At 43.7% G+C, this 22,775-nt stretch overlaps 1 protein-coding gene across 8 annotated transcripts in view; it reads right to left on the bottom strand.

Moving 5' to 3' along the window:
* The window catches only part of LOC109870644 (1-phosphatidylinositol 3-phosphate 5-kinase), a 33,727-nt gene that overhangs the window by 8,062 nt on the left and 2,890 nt on the right, over window positions 1-22,775 (bottom strand). For 3 of the 8 annotated variants that reach the window (XM_020461217.2, XM_020461221.2, XM_031805534.1), the window contains exons 2-25: window positions 21,898-22,079; window positions 19,795-19,956; window positions 18,618-18,727; window positions 15,662-15,833; window positions 14,859-15,069; window positions 13,455-13,544; window positions 11,499-11,637; window positions 10,923-11,080; window positions 10,604-10,715; window positions 10,253-10,400; window positions 7,875-8,042; window positions 7,563-7,622; window positions 7,257-7,386; window positions 6,734-6,914; window positions 6,398-6,472; window positions 6,175-6,282; window positions 5,937-6,077; window positions 5,022-5,148; window positions 3,849-4,519; window positions 3,564-3,725; window positions 2,934-3,296; window positions 2,554-2,654; window positions 2,327-2,398; window positions 2,023-2,194 (exon numbers count right to left, since the gene is read on the bottom strand). In XM_020461217.2, coding sequence (XP_020316806.1) covers window positions 2,023-2,194; window positions 2,327-2,398; window positions 2,554-2,654; window positions 2,934-3,296; window positions 3,564-3,725; window positions 3,849-4,519; window positions 5,022-5,148; window positions 5,937-6,077; window positions 6,175-6,282; window positions 6,398-6,472; window positions 6,734-6,914; window positions 7,257-7,386; window positions 7,563-7,622; window positions 7,875-8,042; window positions 10,253-10,400; window positions 10,604-10,715; window positions 10,923-11,080; window positions 11,499-11,637; window positions 13,455-13,544; window positions 14,859-15,069; window positions 15,662-15,833; window positions 18,618-18,727; window positions 19,795-19,956; window positions 21,898-22,079 — 4,015 coding nt within the window. Of the gene's footprint in view, window positions 1-2,022; window positions 2,195-2,326; window positions 2,399-2,553; window positions 2,655-2,933; window positions 3,297-3,563; window positions 3,726-3,848; window positions 4,520-5,021; window positions 5,149-5,936; window positions 6,078-6,174; window positions 6,283-6,397; window positions 6,473-6,733; window positions 6,915-7,256; window positions 7,387-7,562; window positions 7,623-7,874; window positions 8,043-10,252; window positions 10,401-10,603; window positions 10,716-10,922; window positions 11,081-11,498; window positions 11,638-13,454; window positions 13,545-14,858; window positions 15,834-18,617; window positions 18,728-19,315; window positions 19,343-19,794; window positions 19,957-21,897; window positions 22,102-22,775 lie in introns of those variants that run through there. The other 5 variants (XM_020461219.2, XM_020461220.2, XM_031805535.1 and 2 more) reach the window with 4 other exon arrangements.

Raw genomic sequence — 22,775 nt, 5'->3', positions numbered from 1 at the left:
CAATTATAGTACAGCAGGAGAGTAGAGTACAGCAGGAGAGTATAGTATAGTAGGAGAGTATAGTACAGCAGGAGAGTAGAGTAAAATAATGTATAGAGAAGTAAATTATCGTAGGAGAGTATAGTAGAGTAGAAGAGAGTAAAGTAAGATAGTAGAGTAGAAGAGTAAATTATAGTATAGTAGAAGAGAACATTATAGTAGGGGAGTATAGTACAGTAGGAGAGTAGAGTAGAATATGGTACAGTAAAATATAATATAGAGTAGCATAGAAGAGAGTAGAGTAAAATAAAGTATAGAGTAGAATAAATTATAGTATAGTAGAGGAGAGTAAAGTAGGATAGTAGTAGGAGAGAGTAGAGTAAAGTAAAGAGTAAATTATATTTGAAGAGTAAAGAGTAGGAGTAGAGAAGGAGTATAGTACAGAGTAGAATAGAGTATAGTACAGTAGGAGAGTAAAGTAGGAGAGTAGAGTAGAATATGAGAGTAGAATAGGAGAGTAAAGTATAGAGTAGAAGAGTAAATTATAGTAGGAGAGTATAGTAGAGTAGAATAGTAGAGTAGAATAGGAGAGTCGAATAGAATAGTAGAGTAAAGTATAGAGTAGGAGAGTAGAAGAGTACATTAAAGTAGGGAGGTATAGTACAGTAGGAGAGTAGAATAGTAAATTATAGTAAGGGGGTATAGTACAGTAGAAGAGTAAATTATAGTAGGGGAGTATAGTAGAGTCGAATAGAATAGTAGAGTAAAGTATAGAGTAGATTAAAGTGTTAAAGAGTATAGTACAGTAGGAGAGTAGAGTAAAAGAGTATAGTAGAGGAGAGTAGAGTAGAATAAAATAGAATAGAAGTAAATGATAGTAGAGTAAAGTAGGAGGGTACAATAGAGTAGAGTAAAGAGTAGAAGAGTATAGTAGAGTAGAAGAAAGTAGCATATACGAGTATAGAGAGTAGAAGAGAGTAAAGTATAGTAGAGTAGAAGAGAGTAGGGGTGGTGTAGGAAATAGAATATAGTAAAGGAAAGTATAGTAGAAGAGAGTAAAGTAGCGGAGAGTAGAGTATGATAGAGTAGATCAGCTTAGCTTCAATCTCTCACAGCTTTGATCCTTGTATTCTACTCTCTTCTACTATAAGTTACGCTCTCCTACTCTACTATAGTATAGTAGGAGATAGTAAATTATAGTAGAAGAGAAGAGAAGAGAATAGGATATTATAGTAGAGTATAATAGAATAGTAAATTATAGTAGGAGAGTAAATGAGTAGTAGATTATATAGTAGAAGAGTAAATTATACTATAGTAGGAGAGTAGAGTAGGAGTATAGTAGAGTAGAGTAGAAGAGGGTACAGTAAAGTATAATAGAGTAGAAGAGAAGAAAGTAAATTATAGTAGAAGAGTGTAAAGTATAGTAAGAGAGTAGAATTAGAGTAGGAGGGTAGAGTATAGTATAAGATAGTAGAGTACAAGAAAGTATAGCAGCATAGATGAGAGCAAAGTATAGTAGAAGAGAGTATCAATTAGTATAATGGAGTATGAAGAGAGTATAGTAGAAAACAGTATAGTAGAGTAAATACAAGTATAGTAGGAGTGTAGAGTAGGAGAGAGACTAGTATGAGTAGAGTAAAGTATAGAGTCTGCTTAGCTTCAATCTCACAGCTTTGATCCTTGTATTCTACTCTACTCTCCTACTCTAGAGTAAAATAAAGTATAGAGTAGAAAAGTACATTATAGTAGAGTAGAAGAGAGTAGAGTAGGCGAGAGTAAATTATAGTATAGTAGTAGAGTAAAATATATTAGAAGAGATTTTAGAGTAAAGTAGAGCAGAAGAGAGTATATTAGAGTAGAATACAAGGATCAACGCTGTGTGAGAGATTGAAGCTAAGCAGACCTGGACTGCAGCTTTATGCTCTAGCCAAGAACTGGCTGATTAGCAAGCATTTGATTTGTTGAACTCGGGTTGCTAGCTATAGAGCAAACGTGCAGTCCTGGGGGTAGTCATGCAATAGATAAGTTAACAAGTTACTGTACCTGTTTGCATATGCGGCACCAGGAGTAGTTGAGGATGGTGTGTTGGTATCCAGGCACAGGAGAGTCCAGCTCCTTCAGTACGATCTGAACACAGCCACTGCCATGGACAAACCGCCGCACATGGTGCACCATGGGAGTCTCACAGAACATACTGGGGCATTGATAGGACGGCCTGTAAAACACACACACGAAGAGGTGCTTCATTGAGCTAGATTTTTATTACATCAGTGACAACCAAATGGATGTAAAAGGTTTTATTGTAAATTCGCTAACACAATTTGTCTGGTTCAGATTTCCCCCTCACCTGAAACAGTATCTCTCCAGGAATATTCCTAGTGTGAGGTCATTCTTTCCGTAGAACTCCATCGTGACCATCCTGTTGAGAACAAATAAGTACTTGTGAATAGCTGACCTTTCAAAATTCAGTCAGTTGGTCTTTCACAGCTGGTACACAACAACACTTCTGTTGCACCTAAGGGGATAAATAAAGGAGTATTGAATTGAAGACCACCAGGGTTGGGTGGGGTTTACCAGGGACTGACGCAAGGGTTGGGGGCGTTGTTGGACTGGGCAGAGGAGCTGCTGAACAGAACACAGAGTCTCTGATGGTTCACTGGGTTCAGGCAGTCCAGCTGAAACACACAAGTAATGGTGGTCAACGACAGCATAAAAACAGCACATAATGCTACAATCCAATAAAGCACTTCTCTTCAGCCCTGACTTAATATCTCTGGAGAGTGAGGGAAGTGGTGAGCTCTCATCAGTAGCACATTGATCAGTAAACTAGCACTGGTTAAGGGAGATTTTAAGATAGATAGTTATTCCATTACAAACAAACTCCACAGATACATCAGTGAGACTGTTGGAGATCTGCGCCATCTACCTCCTATATTGTGATGTGTCCTAACTACCTTGGAGGCCCAGGTCATGTCATTCTGTCCCCCTGGCTTCTCCTCCTCACTATCAGCCTTGACGGGGTGCTTGGACGGCAGAGCCTCCCGGACCGGTGGCTGGGCGAAGGGGTCTGCCTCCTCCTGTCGGAGTCGGCCTCCTTGGGCACGGTAGTCTGCCAGCATCTTGGCCAAGTCCTGGCTGCTGCCCAGATGCTCTGCGATGCGGGCACTGGTAAGGCGGTGGGAGGGTAACACCTGGATGGGGCGAGGGCCTCCGTTGGCCATGCCTCCACCTGATGGGGTGGAGTCTTTGAGGAGTTGTCGCTTACGTCGACCGTCTAGTTCTTTGAAGTCCTTGTTGAGCAGTGGGGAGAGGTACACCTGCACGAGGAACTACTATGTTACATCTCAAATATGAAAATATCTTATTGATCATTCGCCCAGCACTGAAGTGTTATGAGATGGCATCTTGCGTATGCATGACTACCATGTTTTGTAGACATCTTCACTATGACCAACGATGTACTGAGTACAGAGGAATTGATGGTTACATAAACAGATTATCTGATATTCTATTGTACATTACTGAACAAAAAAAATAAAGGTTGAAAAACATTCAATAAATACAGTCAATGTAAACAAACAGACCTGTTGAGGAAAGTAGTCTCTGCTGGGGCAGCGTAGGCCAGCGGGGGAGAGGAGGAAGGGCTCTCTGAAAGTGATGAAGGGGGAGACACACAGGATGATGTCCTTCAGCTCCTGTTTGAAGCCTGCCGTCAGCGTCCTGAGATGGTCGTCCGTCGAGGCCACCTGCTCGGTGACAGAACAGTCAAGGATATCGTTGGACACTCTTGGAGGACAATGGAAGTCGTTTTAAAAATGCTTTTTTATTATAAAAACCAATGTGTTTCTGCATGTGGCCTTAATCCTCACCTGCTCTGTGACAAACAGCCCTGTGTCATCCTGCAGGGGGTCTCTGAACAGCCTGGGGGCCGTCTCCGAAGCAGAGCTCTCCTCCTGCGACTCACCCCTCCCCAGAACCCCTGACCCGCTCCGCCCCTCAGTCTCCTCCCCCTGCTCCAGCCCAATCTCATCTGTTAACTCCTCCAGGTCATCAATGAGGTAGGGTGGTGGCGGCGCCAGGGGATCGGACAACGGCGTGGATGTCATGACCTCTGCTGACTCCATCCCCTCGGCCACCAGGGAGGATGAGGAGGACAGGAGTTGGTTCTTGGCAACTTTGACAACCTCGACATCTTTAGGCGAGGAGGATTCCGATACAGAATTCTCCTCCTCGTCCCCTAGCACAGTCTCTCCTCCCTGGAAGAGGGTGCTCTGGTCGGTCTCATTTTCCTGGCTCTCCTCCTCCTCGACAGTAGAGCTCTCCAGGAGACAGGGGAAGCTGGTCTTGGCCAGGCTGGGAGGCATGGCAAACTCATCCATGAGGAAGGATATCTCTAGCTGGGAGTGGTAGGCCACACACACCATGAGGATGATGATCTCTTTAACCCTGGCCAGCTCATACTCAGACGCCCCGCGAAGCTTTATGGTACAGCCTAGCTGGGGAGAGCAGCCCTCAAAGAACATCAGAGTCTTCAACTCATCTGTCACAGAGAAGGGAAAGAGGAGAACACATTACATAGTTGTGCTGTGGCACTCAGGAGAGTCAGAATGTAGATCCATCTAGTCTAGGCTGGAGGACGTTGCTGTGGCACTCAGGAGAGTCAGAATGTAGATCCATCTAGTCTAGGCTGGAGGACATTGCTGTGGCACTCAGGAGAGTCAGAATGTAGATCCATCTAGTCTAGGCTGGAGGACGTTGCTGTGGCACTCAGGAGAGTCAGAATGTAGATCCATATAGTCTAGGCTGGAGGACGTTGCTGTGGCACTCAGGATAGTCAGAATGTAGATCCATATAGTCTAGGCTGGAGGACGTTGTGAATGAAAGCACCTGGTTGCAGTGTGTTGGTTTCATGTGTTGGATTATTTAAGTGAAATAAGTGTTATGAACGGCTTCCAACATCTAAGTTAAAGAGATTTAAAAATGTAGATATGTAAGATGTACACTAAAAGCAGCATGTTGAGGGCAGAGTAGTTTCCACTCACTGTTGGCCAGCTGGAAGGAGTGTAGGTAGAACTTTTGGCAGGTTCCCAGCCGAGGCTTGGTGAGCAGCTGGTCCATGAACATGACCAGGTCCCCCTGGGTCATATGACTCACCCTGTCCAAGACTTGCTGCAGAGAACCAGAGGCGGGGAAGAGAGACTGAGGGCAGGAACGGCTAAGACAGTTGAACGGATTAAGCAGAAGAACGGGCTAACATGGCAACAGACACCATCATAAAGAGTAGTGAAACACTAGCTGCAGTATCCCATGGGGGTGGGGAGGTTACTGTGGCCCTAGCGGCACAAAATAAAAGGTCTGACTGCTCAGAGACGCTTGGGAAAATGGTCGCAGAAATTTCACAAATTAACAAGGCACACCTGTTAATTGAAATGCATTCCAGGTGACCACCTCATGGAAGCTGGTTGAGAGAATGCCAAGAGTGAAAAGCTGCCATCAAGGCAAAGGGTGGCTACTTTGAATAATCTGAAATATTTTTTGAATTGTTTAACACTCTTTTGGTTACTACATGATTCCATTTCATTTTTTCATCGTTTTGATGTCTTCACTATTATTCTACAATGTACAAGATAGTAGAAATAAAGAAAAACCTTTGAATGAGTAGATGTGCCCAAACTTTTGACTGGTACTGTGTGTGTGTAAAATATATATGATTGTAAATGATGCAGTCAATTACATTGATAGAACCCAAATCTATTTGCAAAAAATTTTAATAAAAATAAACTAACAAAAGCTACACAAGTAAGATGTTCTTAAGCTTGCTAAAGGTGGGTTTGGAAACAACCCAGGCTAGTCTAGCTAGTACAGAGAGCTAGAGAGATGGCAGGGCAATACCAACTGGTTTGACATTGATAACACCAGTTAATCATTTTTTACTAGCAGTACAGAGAGCTACTGACCGGTTTGACGTTGATAACCAGTGTGATGCCGTGCTCCAGCAGCATGTCCTGAGCGATACGAGACACGGTCTTCTCCACCAGCACCAGGTTGGGACGCACGTCCACTATACGCTGAACATAGTTCTTCAGAAACTCATGCTCCTGGGTAACAAAGACACTGACAAAGATTACATTTTCTTTTTCTTAATTCCTAGAAATTGTGGATGGGTGCTAGCAAATTAATGACTAACAGGCTGACCTGAAGCACAATGGGGTCAATGCAGGTGAACTTGGTCTCCTCTCTGTAGAGATACTCTATAGAACACTTCAGAAGCAGGATCTTGGGGTTCTTGATGTACGAGTTCATCTAAAATATGATCAAATTGTACTTTATTGAGTTCACAGACAAGCACTAAACTGCGTCCCTCTGACTGTGTTTACAGGGAGAGATGGTAGCGGTTACATAAGAGAAAGGAACTTACTTTTTTGTGAGCAATGTTCTTGGTACAGACAAAGCCATTCACTACCGCAGAGTCAAACTTCTTCCCTCCAGGAATCTAAAAAAACAACAAACCCCCCCGCCCCAGAAAGAATGAAGTTTAAAAAGACAGCCATTTTGGTCACCTATCAGTCTACTCCTGCAGTATGTGCAGTCTAAGTAAAGCCAAATGACAAAGACCTGATTCAGAGTTGAAAGAAATGCAGGCAACGCAGACTTTTGCATAAATCGTTCATTGAGGTCAATATGGAGACTTGCAAGGAAAGTCAGGTTAATCAACCAGATCTCAAGTTAGAATAGAGCACTGTCAGCGAGGTACCTTCTTGACGTGAACCAGTTGTCTGATGTCCATGTCATCATCACAACTGCGAACGTCCGGCCGCACCGTCTGCACTACCTGCCTCACCACAGGAACGATGATGTCACGCCAGGAGAGGCACAGGGACTCGCTGTACAGCAGCTGCTGCAGCAGCGCCATCATGTGGCTGTGGTTGGCAGAGCTGCGGTGGGGGAGAGAAGTTAGCCGTTTTCTTTGCAAGAGAAAACAGCTGTTTTTTGGCCAGTATAACATGTGAAGTCACCAGCTAAAAATGTTTACATACCACCATAGAACACTAATTCATACTGAGAGATCTCTGCTTCATCTAAAGAATGACTTATATGTTCAGTTCCAATTCTACTTCAATTTAGTAGGCTAGAGACTAGTCTTTACATTCCAAACCTCCCACTTCACTAGTGCCTAGCATTTCCTGTACTCACATACATATTTAAATGAACAAAAAAAAGGTTGGACAAACATTTGAGCAACTTTCAAACCTCTAAAGTTGTCCGACAGTACTCACAGTAGCCTCTCCATGGCCTCCTTCTCTCCATTCTCCTCTCTGAGCTGGTCCAGGGAGCTGTGGTGCCAGCCCAGAGGAGTGAACAGCACCTCGTTAGCTTTCTCCTCCACACGACGGTTAAACAGGGACTCTGCAGCACACAGAGAGCAATAGCTTGGTTTACAGCTACAGTACATTAGGTTCAGTACCAACTGCTTGTTCAATAGAAAGAATACACAGCTGCTCAAGAGTTGAAAAGTGTACCAATTGCAAAAAAAATATATCCATAACGAAGCCAGACTACACTAGTAAGTGGGGAGTTCCTACCTTTGATGAAAGCGTCACTGATGGAGATATTCTGTCCTCCGTCCTCTGAGACCAGGTACTCTGATACAGGAGAGAGAAAGAGGAGAAACTAATAAACACACAACTCCACCTTCCATAAACGTATAAGATTTATGGGAACTGGCTGAGCAAACAAATAGGTGAAGTTCCTCTTTGTATGCTATTGCAGATTTAGGTGAATCAATCAAAATAAACATCTATGTTAAGGCGTTTTCTTTCAGCAAAACATTCTAATGAAGAGGGATAGGACTGTCCCTGTTCAGGGTGGAACAGTGTGTGTTTGTTGCTCCATACCTTTCTGATCCTTGGGGAGCGGTGGTACATGGGGGTACCTGGACTGTTTCTTGATGTGGAAGTTGACATTGTCCTGCTCCATATTGAGGTTGATGGAAGCAGCAGAGTCACTGTCCACCCCTGACTGGAAACTACTGACTGACGTCCTCTTACTGGGGTTGGATGAGTCTGTCGAGGGGGAGGGGGGATGCATTGATTGATTGATTGATTGATTAATTGTTAGATCTTTATTAGCACATTAAAAACATGTAATTTGTCTTGTTGATGCATAGCAGCATGGAGGGGGAGTACACACTAGTTATATAAGTTCAAATACTAAGAAAAATCTCAGAGACATTACAAAGAGTCAACTACCTATTGTTTACTCTCAATATTAAAGGCTTAGTGCAGTCAAAAATGGGATTTACCTGTCTTTTATATACAGTTGAAGTCGGAAGTTTACATACACTTAGGTTAGAGTCATGAAAACTCGTTTTTCATCCACTCCACAAATTTCTTGTTAACAAACTATAATTATGGCAAGTCGGTTAGGACATCTACTTTGTGCATAACACAAGTAATTTTTCCAACAATTGTTTACAGACAGATTATTTCACTTATAATTCACTGTATCACAAGTGGGTCAGAAGTTTACATACACTAAGTTGACTGTGCCTTTAAACAGCTTGGACATTTTCTGGAATTTATGTCATGGCTTTAGATGCTTCTGATAGGCTAATTGACATCATTTGAGTCAATTGGAGGTGTACCTGAGGATGTATTTCAAGGCCGACCTTCAAACTCAGTGCCTCTTTGCTTGACATCATGGGAAAATCAAAAGAAATCAGCCAAGACCTCAGAAAAGAAATTGGAGACCTCCACAATTTCAAAACGCCTGAAGGTACCACGCTCATCTTTACAAACAATAGTACGTATAAACACCATGGGACCACGCAGCCGTCATACTGCTCAGGAAGGAGACGCGTTCTGTCTCCTAGTGATGAATGTACTTTGGTGGCAAAAGTGCAAATCAATCCTAGAACAACAGCAAAGGACCTTGTGAAGATCCTGGAGGAAACAGGTACAAAAGTATCTAAATCCACAGTAAAACTAGTCCTGTATCGACATAACCTGAAAGGCCGCTCAGCAAGGAAGAAGCCACGGCTCCAAAACCTTACATAAAAAAGCCAGACTACAGTTTGCAACTGCACATGGGGACAAAGATGTCCTCTGGTCTGATGAAACAAAAATAGAACTGTTTGGTCATAATGACCATCGTTATGTTTGGAGGAAAAAGGGGCAGGCTTGCAAGCCGAAGAACACCATCCCAACTGTGAAGCACGGGTGCTTTGCTGCATTGCTGTAGGAGGGACTGGTACATTTCACAAAATATATGGCATCATGAGGGAGGAAAATTATGTGGATATATTGAAACAACATCTCAAGACATCGGTAAGGAAGTTAAAGCTTGGTCACAAATGGGTCTTCCAAATTAACAATGACCCCAAGCATACTTCCACAGTTATGGCTTAAGGACAACAAAGTCAAGGTATTGGAGTGGCCATCACAAAGCCCTGACCTCAATCACATAGAACATTTGTGGGCAGAACTGAAAAAGCATGTGCGAACAAGGAGGACTACAAACCTGACTCAGTTACTCCAGCTCTGTCAGGAGGAATGGGCCAAAATTCACCCAATTTATTGTGAGAAGCTTGCGGAAGGCTACCTAAAACATTTGACTCAAGTTAAACAATTTAAAGGCAATGCTACCAAATACTAATTGAGTGTATGTAAACTTTTGACCCACTGGGAATGTGATGAAAGAAATAAATCATTCTATTCTGACATTTCACATTCTTAAAATAAAGTGGTGTTCTAACTGATCTAAAAACAGAGAATTATTACTAGTATTAAATTGTGAAAAACTGAGTTTAAATGTATTTGGCTAAGGTGTATGTAAACTTCCGACTTCAGATGTATATTTCCACACTGAGGATGGAAATGATGATAATGCCCTTTTAGTGTGATCGCTGTTTGAAAGACTGCCTGACATTTCAGCCTGTTTTGGTGGGGTTAACTTTTGGCCTGCCTGCTGACATCACCAGGCAATACATTGGTTAACAGACCAATAAGAAAGAGTTCCAAACCGCTCTGCCAATAACGGCTAGTTCAGTTTTCCCCTCCCCACTGAGACAGTCCAAGCTAAATTCTTGCTTTATGACCATTTGAATTGAAAACAAATCACAGTAAAGTACTTCACTGTTACCCAGAAATGATTTGATATTGAGAAGAAAATGGCTGCCTTGGACCTTTAAGAAGAAAGCAGGCATAGACATGATGCTGGTTGTTGTAATGTTTAGCCTGAGGGCTAAAGTCACAAGGCATGCTGGGATACATACTGGCCGTGACATAGTCATTCTCGTCAGCCACCTGGTCTGTGTCACTGTCGCAAAACTTGATGTCTTTGAACCAGGAGGGTTCTGAGTGTCCCTCCAGAGAGTTGACACTGTCACTGTCAGGAGACGGGGTCTCAGAGAACTCTGTGCTCTGAAGAGAAGACAGAACATCATGATCATCATCCTCACCATCACCCTCTTAATTGAAGTGTGGTGAGCTTTTAGTGCCGTTCGGCTGCAGTGGCATCACTGCTGCACAAAGTTGTTGGAGGAGTGGCTACATGTAATAAACCAAGTGGCTATAGGGAGAAGTAGGCAGACTCGTCCCCTTATTCCCACAAAACAGTATCTCACCTGGAGGGGGCGATAGAGAGCGTACTCATCCCTGAACAGCTGGTCGTGGTGAGTGACACAGTCCAACCAACGACCGTCTACCACAGCCTGACCAATGGCTATCGCCTGGGCCCTGCAAGAGTATGAGTGAGTGAGACAGACAGACAGAGCGAGAGAAAGATGGAAGGGCGAGCGAGAGTGGATGAATGAGCAAGAAAGATGGAAGAGTGAGAGAGATGTAGGCAAGAGAGAAAACATTTTCTAACTCATGTAATCTCTTCTTTCTACAATATCGTTATTCAGACATCAGTCAGGTAGCAATGATACAGTATGTCTATACCTGGTGGAGATGGTTCCACTCCTCAGCAGCCAGTTGACCAGCTCCTTCCCCACAATGCAGTTGGGGTATGTACGGAGCCAGTAGCGGTGGTCCTGGAACTCCATGCCAGTACTGTTGTTACAAATCTTCTTCCACAGGTCTTTGAGCTGGGACGAGTCCTACATGTCATGAAAGTCAGTCAGTGAAAAATCTGTTTTTATTGTATGCTTTGCCAACAATGGAGTGTAAATATACAGACAGGGCTAGAAATAAAATAGAGGGAGAGCGTAAGGACAAGATGGAGAGAGGGAGAGCGTAAGGACAAGATGGAGAGAGGGAGAGCGTAAGGACAAGATGGAGAGAGGGAGAGCATAAGGACAAGATGGAGAGAGGGAGAGCGTAAGGACAAGATGGAGAGAGGGAGAGCGTAAGGACAAGATGGAGAGAGGGAGAGCGTAAGGACAAGATGGAGAGAGGGAGAGCGTAAGGACAAGATGGAGAGAGGGAGAGCGTAAGGACAAGATGGAGAGGGTGAGAGAAAGGGATACAGAGATGGATAGAAGGGGAAAGAGGAAAGTAAAGAAAGAGAATCCTTACCAGCAGTATCTTCCTCTCCTCTTCACTGTGGTCAGGTTTGGGCATGGTCCTACTGGTCTGGGGGCTCACTGAGCTGTCATAGGAGGGCAACATGGAGGAGCCAGACGGGTCCAGGGACAAGTTGGTCACACTGGCTGACCTGGATATGACAGGGATGGCATTACAGGACCTGCAGGGCATTCTGCACCCTATTTCTCTGAGTATGTGTGTGTGCATGTGGGGGAGAAACCTTGAACTTCGTATTCCAAAATCATAGGCATTAACATGGGTTTGGTCGCCCCTTGCTGCTATAACAGCCTCCACTCTTCTGGGAAGGCTTTCCACTAGATGTTGGAACATTTCTGCAAGGACTTGCTTCCATTCAGCCACAAGAGCATTAGTGAGGTCGGCACTGATTTTGTTGGGTGATGAGGCCTGGCTCGCAGTCGGCGCTCTAATTTATCCTAAAGCTGTTCAATGGGGTTGAGGTCAGGGCTCTGTGCAGGGCAGTCAAGTTCTTCCACACCGATCTCGACAAACCATTTCTGTATGGAACTCGCCTTGTGCACAACCGTCATGCTGAAACAGGAAAGGGCCTTCCTCAAACTGTTGCCACAAAGTTGGAACCGCAGAATTGTCTAGAATGTCATTGTATGCTGTAGCGTTAAGATGTCTCTTCAATGGAACTAAGGGCCGGAGCTCAAACCATGAAAAACAGCCTGACCATTTTTCCTCCTCCAACAAACTTTACAGGTGGCACTATGCATTGGGACAGGCAGTATTCTTCTGGCATCCACCAAACCCAGATTCGTTAGTCGGACTGCCAAATGGTGAAGTGTGATTCATCACACCAGAGATTGTTTCCACTGCTCCAGAGTTCAATGGCGGCGAGCTTTACACCACTCCAGCCGACGCTTGGCATCCCACATGGTGATCTCACACGGAACCCAAACCGGCTGCGCGTGTGCACCATCGTGCGCTATCGTGCATAAATGTATTTTGTCCCCCTACACTAAACGCGATCACGACACGCAGGTTAAAATATCAAAACAAACTCTGAACCAATGACATTAATTTGGGGACAGGTCGAAAAGCATTAAACATGTACGGCAATTTAGCTAGTCAGCTTGCACTTGCTAGCTAATTTGTCCTATTTAGCTAGCTTGCTGTTGCTAGCTAATTTGTCCTGAGATATAAACACTGAAGAATACTGCCTGTCCCAATGCATAGTGCCACCTGTAAAGGTCCTCTACTCCGACAATTAATCCACACATAAAACCGACAACTGAATCGTTTGTCATCTCTCCTCCTTCCAGGCTTTTTCATCTTTGATGGCGATCGCATCTACACTTTCATAGTATTACCACAAAAACTGGCAAAACAGTTTGTCTTTCAATCACCCACGTGGGTATAACCAATGATGGCACGTGGGTACCTACTTCTATAAACCAATGAGGAGATGGGAGAGGCAGGACTTGCAGCGCGATCTGCGTCAGATATAGAAAGGAGTTCTATTTTAGCCCTTGGCAACGCAGATGCTCGTTGGCGTGCGTGAGCAGTGTCGGTGCAATAATTGAATAACATGGATTTCTACATTTATTTGGCAACGCTCGTGCACGCGACGTGTCCGGTCTGGTCAGCATGTTAGGCTTGTGTGAGGCTGCTTGGCCACGGAAACCCATTTCATGAAGCTCCCGACAAACTGCTCGTGCTGACATTGTTTCCAGAGGCAGTTTGGAACTCGGTAGTGAGTGTTGCAACGATTTAATACACCTGTCAGCAATGGGTGCGGCTAAAATAGCTGAATACACTAATTTGAATGGGTGTCCACATACTTTTGTATATATAACGTACATCTCTCTCGGTAGGGTGCACCATCAGAGAACAGGGCTCCAAAATACAAGCCCTGAACAGAGTTTGGAAAAAACTAGCTGTAAAAGGGTTCGATAAAAATATGGACCAAAAGCAGACACTCACCGCTTCCTTATTGGGGACTTGCCTCCATCCTCTTGAAGCCCAGTCAGTCTAGAATTCATACCTCTGCTCTGAGACTCCTGGTGAATCAAACTGTCACACACGCAAACTAATTCATACCTGAACTAAATAATTTGACTTTGACGTCCATGTAACACTACAGTAACTAGTTATGGTAGACGTATGCAGAAGTGTCAATATGGTAGGGCTCGAAGGGTAAGGCTCAACTCAAAAGTAAAAGAAAGCCAAAACTGTTACAAGCTGGCCATATGAACAACAGCAGGACTCACTTCTTTCTTATCCCAATCTCAGTGTTTCTACACCAGGAGAGAAAGGGACAAATAGTTTCTTTGAGACATGTCGTTAGGAGCAAGAGTATCACACTGATGATTGGATCAAAGCGAGGCACGTGGTTTAATGGGATGGAATGTTATTAGCTCAAAGCGAGGCACGTGGTTTAATGGGATGGAATGTTATTAGCTCAAAGCGAGGCACGTGGTTTAATGGGATGGAATGTTATTAGCTCAAAGCGAGGCACGTGGTTTAATGGGATGGAATGTTATTAGCTCAAAGCGAGGCACGTGGTTTAATGGGATGGAATGTTATTAGCTCAAAGTGAGGCATGTGGTTTAATGGGATGGAATGTTATTAGCTCAAAGCGAGTTACATTGTTTAATGGGATGGAATGTTGCTAGTGGTAATCAATTACACAATAGCATGCGTTCTCTGACAAAATCCAACCAGGTCTGTCTTTGAAAAACACAACCCCAATTTCTTTTCATAATTTGCTTGTTTTTTGCATTGACAATTTATGATTATAAAATGGATCTGAAAAATTGCTGAGAGATGGTTTTCAATAAAAGACATCCAATGAAAGTGGACCATACTGGGAGAAAGAACCCACCCAGTTTACAGGGGAAGAAAAGGACAGGCGGAGGGGAGTGGGCAGGGAGGGAGAGGACATGGGGGGTGAAGAGCGCCTAGTGTGTCTCTCTCCTCTGTCTCTTCAACTCTGCATTTGAAGGAAAAGACAAAGATGAGAGTAGGAATACAGAGAGAAACATGGAGGCTATACACAGAGAGTAACATGGAGGCTATACACAGAGAGTAACATGGAGGCTATACACAGAGAGTAACATGGAGGACATACACAGAGAGAAAGAAAACACTGAGAAAAAAGGTGAGGCAGGGGAACAAATAGATGACTGGAAGTTGATGCGAAGGAGGAGTGCATGCATCTTTTGTATGAGGGGAACGGAATGGGACGATTGACTAGGGGTCCATGTGAGGGAGGTGTGCATGCCGTAGAGATAATAACATGTTATTGTATATTGATCTATTTAATTCTGTGGGGCATGCATGGTTCCTCACAGAGGTTCCTCTGCTCTCTGTCTCCTCTTAGTTCACCTCTGCCAGGCCAGGTCCTCCTCTAGGAAGATGTTACGGCTGGACTTGCGTCCTCCGACCGGGGTGCGAGGCTCGCTGGGTTCCAGGATGCAGACGGAGCTGATGGAGGAGTCAGACAGAGCAGACAGGTCCTCTCCAATGGAGCCAGAATCTGCAGACTGGGAGTAGCTCAGAGCGATCTTACGGCAGTAGGTGCAGGCCCGCAGGTCTCCTACACACAGTAACAATGGAGGGAGGGATGAAGAGAAGAGGATAGGAGAGAGAGGCGAGGAGAGGAGAGAGATAGGTAGGTGCAATGGAGAAAGGGAAAGAGACCGAGAGAGGGGAGGAGTCAGTGAGAGGAAGAGCAGGTCCTGCTATGAGCTAGGATGGAGGCAGTATTGTGGTCACTGCATGGCATGGTTAGGTCACATCACAGCATCATCAAAGGTCAAACAGATGTTTCATTGGTCTCAGATTCTCACATCACAGCAATGTTCAGGGATATTTCAAACAAGGTGTGCTCAAACACTACTGGTCAACCAGTCAACTTACCCAAAATCCAACTTTGCTAACACACACAACCACGGCAGAAAACACACACGCACCATGCTGAGTGCCCATAGGCCTCTGTGTATACATTTCCCCAGAGGTAGACCTCCTAGTGTTTCCTGCAACACATCTAACAAAGCATTGAATTCAAACTGGAGTTTAAACCAGTAGGGCCTGTGGTCTTTAAAACACTGTGACCCTGCTTTGGGAACAACTTTCGGGGCTGCCCCCCCACCCACTCCTGTGAGCCTCCCCCTCCCCAAAGCACTCACCCGTGTAGCCCATAAACCTGCCAGGGATTTCCTGGTTGCAACAACGGCTGCAGAAGATCTGTCCGCAGAGCCGACAGTGGTGTCGGCGGCGGAAGGTGGTGAACTTCTCGTTGCAGTCGTAGCACTCTTTACACTGACTGTCTGGCATCCAGTACTGCTTCAGGTCACTGTCCTGCAACCAATCCCAGAGGTTTGTAATGCGTCACGAGCCTGGACTTCTTCATGTATCTATTCTATTAACAACGGTGCTGTTAGACTCCCGCCACCCTAGACATAGAATGTTCTCTCTGCTACCGCACGGCAAGCGGTACCGGAACGCCAAGTCTAGGTCCAAGAGGCTTCTAAACAGCTTCTACCCCCAAGCCATAAGACTCCTGAACAGCTAGTCAAATGGCTACCCGGACTATTTGCACCCCCCCGCCCTACTACGCTGCTGCTACTCTCTGTTATTATCTATGCATAGTCACTTTAATAACCCTATCTGCATGTACACAATTACCTCTACACCGGTGCCCCCGCACATTGACTCTGTACCGGTACCCCCTGTATACAGCCCCTGTATATAGTCCCTGTATATAGCCCCTGTATATAGCCCCTGTATATACCCCCTGTATACAGCCCCTGTATATAGCCCCTGTATATACCCCCTGTATATACCCCCTGTATACAGCCCCTGTATATAGCCCCTGTATATAGCCCCTGTATATAGCCCCTGTATATAGCCCCTGTATATAGTCCCTGTATATAGCCCCTGTATATAGCCCCTGTATATAGCCCCTGTATATAGCCCCTGTATATAGCCCCTGTATATAGCCCCTGTATATAGTCCCTGTATATAGCCCCTGTATATAGCCCCTGTATATAGCCCCTGTATATAGTCCCTGTATATAGCCCCTGTATATAGCCCCTGTATATAGTCCCTGTATATAGCCCCTGTATATAGCCCCTGTATATAGCCCCTGTATACAGCCCCTGTATACAGCCCCTGTATACAGCCCCTGTATATAGCCCCTGTATATAGCCCCTGTATATAGCCCCTGTATATAGCCCCTGTATATAGCCCCTGTATAGCCCCTGTATACAGCCCCTGTATATAGCCCCTGTATATAGCCCCTGTATATAGCCCCTGTATATAGCCCCTGTATATAGCCCTGCTATTGTTATTTACTGCTGCTCTTTCATCATTTGTTATTCTTATTTCATACTTTTTTTTGTGTGGAATTTTCTTAAAACTGCATTGTTGGTTAAGGGCTTGTAAGTAAGCATTTCACTGTAAGGTGTACACCTGTTGGTTAAGGGCTTGTAAGTAAGCATTTCACTGTAAGGTGTACACCTGTTGGTTAAGGGCTTGTAAGTAAGCATTTCACTGTAAGGTGTACACCTGTTGGTTAAGGGCTTGTAAGTAAGCATTTCACTGTAAGGTGTACACCTGTTGGTTAAGGGCTTGTAAGTAAGCATTTCACTGTAAGGTGTACACCTGGTGTATTCGGCGCATGTGACAAAGTTTGATTTGATTTTCTGAAGACGTCTTATTAAAGTATACGGAAACTGTTTCACTGAAATCAAACGGTCAGATGAAACAATAACCACCTCCTTCTGAAGAATAAGAGGGGTCTTAACATGCTGTCCTATATTTGGAACAGTTGCCTGTGTGTGACTGTGATTGTTAGCTAGGTTATATTACTCTAAATAAAAACAAGCTGCAGTAGAGCAATGGTGAGTAAAACAGCAGTGTGACGTGAGGTACAATAAACAGCAGTGTGACGTGAGGTACAATAACCAACAGCAGTGTGACGTGAGGTACAATAAACAGCAGTGTGACGTGAGGTACAATAACCAACAGTAGTGTGACGTGAGGTACAATAAACAACAGCAGTGTGACGTGAGGTACAATAAACAGCAGTGTGACGTGAGGTACAATAAACAACAGCAGTGTGACGTGAGGTACAATAAACAGCAGTGTGACGTGAGGTACAATAACCAACAGCAGTGTGACGTGAGGTACAATAAACAACAGCAGTGTGACGTGAGGTACAATAAACAGCAGTGTGACGTGAGGTACAATAACCAACAGCAGTGTGACGTGAGGTACAATAAACAACAGCAGTGTGACGTGAGGTACAATAAACAGCAGTGTGACGTGAGGTACAATAAACAACAGCAGTGTGACGTGAGGTACAATAAACAGCAGTGTGACGTGAGGTACAATAAACAACAGTGTGACGTGAGGTACAATAAACAACAGCAGTGTGACGTGAGGTACAATAAACAACAGCAGTGTGACGTGAGGTACAATAACCAACAGCAGTGTGACGTGAGGTACAATAACCAACAGCAGTGTGACGTGAGGTACAATAACCAACAGCAGTGTGACGTGAAGTACAATAAACAGCAGTGTGACGTGAGGTACAATAACCAACAGCAGTGTGACGTGAGGTACAATAACCAACAGCAGTGTGACGTGAGGTACAATAACCAACAGCAGTGTGACGTGAGGTACAATAAACAACAGAAGTGTGACGTGAGGTACAATAACCAACAGCAACTGTGTAATGGTGTGATGGGCTACTTGGTGTGATGGGGCAATGGGCTACTTGGTGTGATGGGCCAATGGGCTACTTGGCGTGATGGGCTACTTGGCAAGATGGAGTAATGGCGTAATGAGTTAATGGGGTGATGGGGTAATGAGTTAATGGGGTGATGGCTTAATGAGTTAATGGGGTGATTGCTTAATGAGTTAATGGCTTAATGAGTTAATGGGGTGATGGCTTAATGAGTTAATGGGGTAATGGCTTAATGAGTTAATGGGGTAATGGCTTAATGAGTTAATGGGGTAATGGCTTAATGAGTTAATGGGGTGATGGCTTAATGATTTAATGGGGTAATGGCTTAATGAGTTAATGTGGTGATGGCTTAATGAGTTAATGGGGTGATGGGGTAATGGAATGATAGATACCTGGCTCTTTCCCTCCATGATCTCCTTGAGTCTTTTCAGAGCAGTGCGGAGCTGAACAGCCGTACGGGGGTCGTGAGTGCTCAGGGGGGTTTCTGGTTTCCTACGGCCCTCTAGGAGCACACATGGTGCAAACATTCAGCATACACTTCATAAAACACACTTCACCTAACCAGGCAAATGCTCCCTTTTCATGCAAATAAAATGCAGAAAGGTAAAGGAGGGAGAGAGAGAGCACCTTCTATACCTCTCTAAAGAGACTGTAGGCTATAGTCCAATATGGGCTTGGAAATGTACAATAAAATGTCTACAAGGATTTACTTTTGATAATAGCAGGTTAGTTTAAAAAGGACTGCACAACAGAAGCTTACCGGTATATCAGTTCCATAAACTAGGCTCTAGTGAACAATTATGAATACAATTAAAAACAGATACCGCAATTAAGTAAGAAACATAAAAGGGAGCATGTTAGTTCTTATATCATTATGCAAAAACACACAACTTTCCAAATATCAGTGTTTGCAACAAACCAACACGAGAAGGCACTTCATCGACACATGCCAAAATATAGTTCAATCAACCAAACACACAAAACCACTCAGGTGCTTGGGTTAGCTAGCCACTCTGAAAGCAGGTTGTTAAACTCAGGCCCAAAACCATTTTGGAGATCTTATCAAACACACAGTATAGAAGGCCCTCACCCTGACCCGGTCATAATGGCCAGTCCACTGCAAAAAGAAAAGACATCAGCGTTTTGAATGGATGTCAGGCTACTCACATCATCCATTATTCTTAGCGCCTCTCTATGTAAATCTAATGTCAATGTCAAGAATGTCTATCCTTCACAGCTATACAAAACAACTGTGGGGTAAAATAAGAAGTAGTCCCAAACACACAGTCCATCCTCTCCTCTAAACTTGACTAGGGGGGGGTCACCTCTTAGGTGTAATTACGACTAGTCACGTCAATTTGTTAAGGATGAAACTGATACTTTCACCATCATTGTCAGGTCAGAGATCATGCAATCACTCAAAATGTAAAGAAATGTAAACGTTTTAAGGAACCACTGTTGGAAGAGGATAGGTTGGCTTACAACTGTGAAACAACTGCAGCACTGGACATACAGTGTACGTGTCCCTCCTGTGGCCCTAGTATGAGTAAGAATGTGTGTGTGTGTTACCTGAGGCGGTGGATGTTCTACGGAGCAGGTTGGGGTGTTGTTTCCTATGGGTCCCAGAGCTGTGGATGGAGTGTGCTGGGCTGGTCCAGCTCCCACGCTCCCCAGTGGTTGACGTCAAAGCCACATCCGGTTTCTCTGTCACCGAGGGCAGCCGTCCCTCCTCTGTACACACAGACCAATCACAACGGGTCATTTAAGGTCAATAAAGTTCATTGAAACATCATCACACCTACCCATGATGACAAAGCTGTGTACTTTAGTAATAATGGGAATTGATGGGAAATGATGTAAAATATATCACTAGCCACTTTAAACAATGCTACCTAATATAATGTTTACATACCCTACATTATTCATCTCATATGTATATACTGTACTCTATATCATCTACTGCATCTTTATGTAATACATGTATCACTAGCCACTTTAACTATGCCACTTTGTTTACATACTCATCTCATATGTATATACTGCACTCAATACCATCTACTGTATCTTGCCTATGCTGCTCTGTACCATCACTCATTCATATATCTTTATGTACATATTCTTTATCCCCTTACACTTGTGTCTATAAGGTAGTAGTTTTGGAATTGTTAGCTAGATTACTTGTTGGTTATTACTGCATTGTCGGAACTAGAAGCACAAGCATTTCGCTACACTCGCATTAACATCTGCTAACCCATGTGTATGTGACAAATAAATTTGGATTTGATTTGATTTGGACATTTGGAGTCTTTATAAAATGCCATACTACAAACATGACAATGCTTTATACGTCTGTAGTACATTCTTATCCATAAACAACCTTTGTTGTGTTAAGTCAGTACTCCTGTTTTAGCAATACAAAGGTCACTTTAAATAAAAGGAATATTTTAGTGTTTTAAAATATATATATAAAACTGACATTTGACCTTTATTTAACTCGGCAAGTCAGTTTACAATGACTGCCTAACCGGCCAAACCTGGACAACGCTGGGCCAGTTGTGCACCGCACGATCGATGGGACTCCCAATCATGGCCGGTTGTGATACAGCCTGGATTCGAACCAGGGTGTCTATAATGACTGAGATGCAGTGCCTTTAGACCGCTGCGCCACTCGGGAGTATGTTGTGTCTAATAAGAGCAGCGAAACACGGCGACTGTATACATTGCTGTTGCTGTCAAGAACATGCTCTCTCTTCTAATCCAATGAGAATTGAATCGCCAATTATCTTATAATACCAGAGAAATTTAAAGAATATGAATACTGTGCATAGAATATTTGGTCCTGCTTTATTTGAAGTGCATCTTATGAAGGCTTCAATACCACTGCATACATGGGTCACAAATCATCTATAACTGTATTTCATGCCTTATAAAAGATGAACAAATGTGAACAAATAAATTGATGGTTATGTCACACAGTTATGCCACATTATGAATCTTTATAGAGCATGATATAAGATTATAGATGATTTGTGAAGCATCTATGTAGTGCTTATGAAGCCTATATGAATGTTTTATGAAGCCTTCATAAATTGCACTTCAAATAAAGCAGGACCGAATATTTAAATGCTCCAAGCTCTGGTATGTGAGCAGAGCTCTGTTGCCTTGGTGAGGGGCCTGCCAGTGAGGGCAGGGCCTGAAGAGAGGGAGACACATGATGGCCCATGTGGTTGAAAGGCCCCCTCCTGGCACCAAGACAACATTCTATCACATTACCTCACAAGACATGGGTTCTGATCTGGGCTGCATTCCGTTCCATTCTGCTTCCTCAAAGTAATTCTGACTGTAAACCAGGCTGGTAGTCAAGGCTACAGAAGTAACTTTCCCTGCATTCTAGGGGACAGTACATGAGCCTTGACTGTACAGTACTGCAAATTATAGGCTGCTATAGGCTACTCCACAGAATGAGAAATAACAAGAAGAGCAGTGTGACAAAACAACATTAAGTTATTAATAAACTTCCTCGTGGTTAATAGAGAATTTGCTGGACTGACTCAGTCACTGTCTTGTCTCTTCATCGTAAATGCATAGGCTTACTAGAAGATGAACATTTAAAAAGACTGTCAAGTCAACCATCTCAAAACAATCTGTGTGTGTGTGACCTTGGTAAATGACCTTTATTGAAGCGGAACAGGTTGACGAAGGAGCTGTAGGCTGATCGGAGCGGAGGCTCGTCCTGCTCTGGAGTCAGGGGTTTGAAGTGTGTCAGGTGAGATGGGCTGCCAGGGGAGATGGGAGGCTTCACACTGCAATCCAGCGTGGAGGAGGATTTGTCCTCAGCCTCCATGTCACTGCTCCTGTTGGAAAGACAAATGATCTCTTGGTGAGACCAGAACATTGTGGTCACGTCATGGTGATCCTCTGGTTGATCGTGTGATAACAACTAGACCTAAACAACTAGGCCTAAACAACTAGGCCTAAACAACTAGGCCTAAACAGTGCCATTGCCTACTTGACTTTTTATTTTGAATTTAAACCTTTATTTAACTAGGCAAGTCAGTTAAGAACACGTTCTTATTTACAATGACGGCCTACAAAAAGGCAAAAGGCCTCCTGCGGGCACGGGGGCTATATATATATATATATATGACAAAACACACATCACGACAAAGCTACAATTTCATTGATATTCAAACCATTACTTTTGATCAAAGTTTTACCTGTGGTTTGTTCAAAATAAGTCTTGTGCTCAGTAGTTTAACTGGGTTGTGAGTTGTTCGTTTGAAGCTGATACCTCTGCTATTTAGCGTTCAGTTCCTCTGTTTCTCCTTTCAGACACTTATCATCATACCCATTTAAGTCCTTTTCTTGTGAACCAACCCCATAAACAGAACTACTGTTCTTACTATTCCCCATGAAATGATGTTCCATCTTCTAGTGCAGTGAAACAACTTCACCACTTATGCTCGACTTCAATTGAATCTGTCACAGCAACAGCATATTATGCATAAACTTTGTTTATAAACTACAGTACTCAAAAACATTGTGATTTT

The sequence above is a fragment of the Oncorhynchus kisutch genome, linkage group LG26, assembly GCF_002021735.2.
Source record: "Oncorhynchus kisutch isolate 150728-3 linkage group LG26, Okis_V2, whole genome shotgun sequence".
NCBI lineage: Eukaryota > Metazoa > Chordata > Actinopteri > Salmoniformes > Salmonidae > Oncorhynchus > Oncorhynchus kisutch.
The sequence above is the reverse complement of the archived record's forward strand: the minus strand, read 5'-3'. Positions and strand labels throughout refer to the sequence as shown.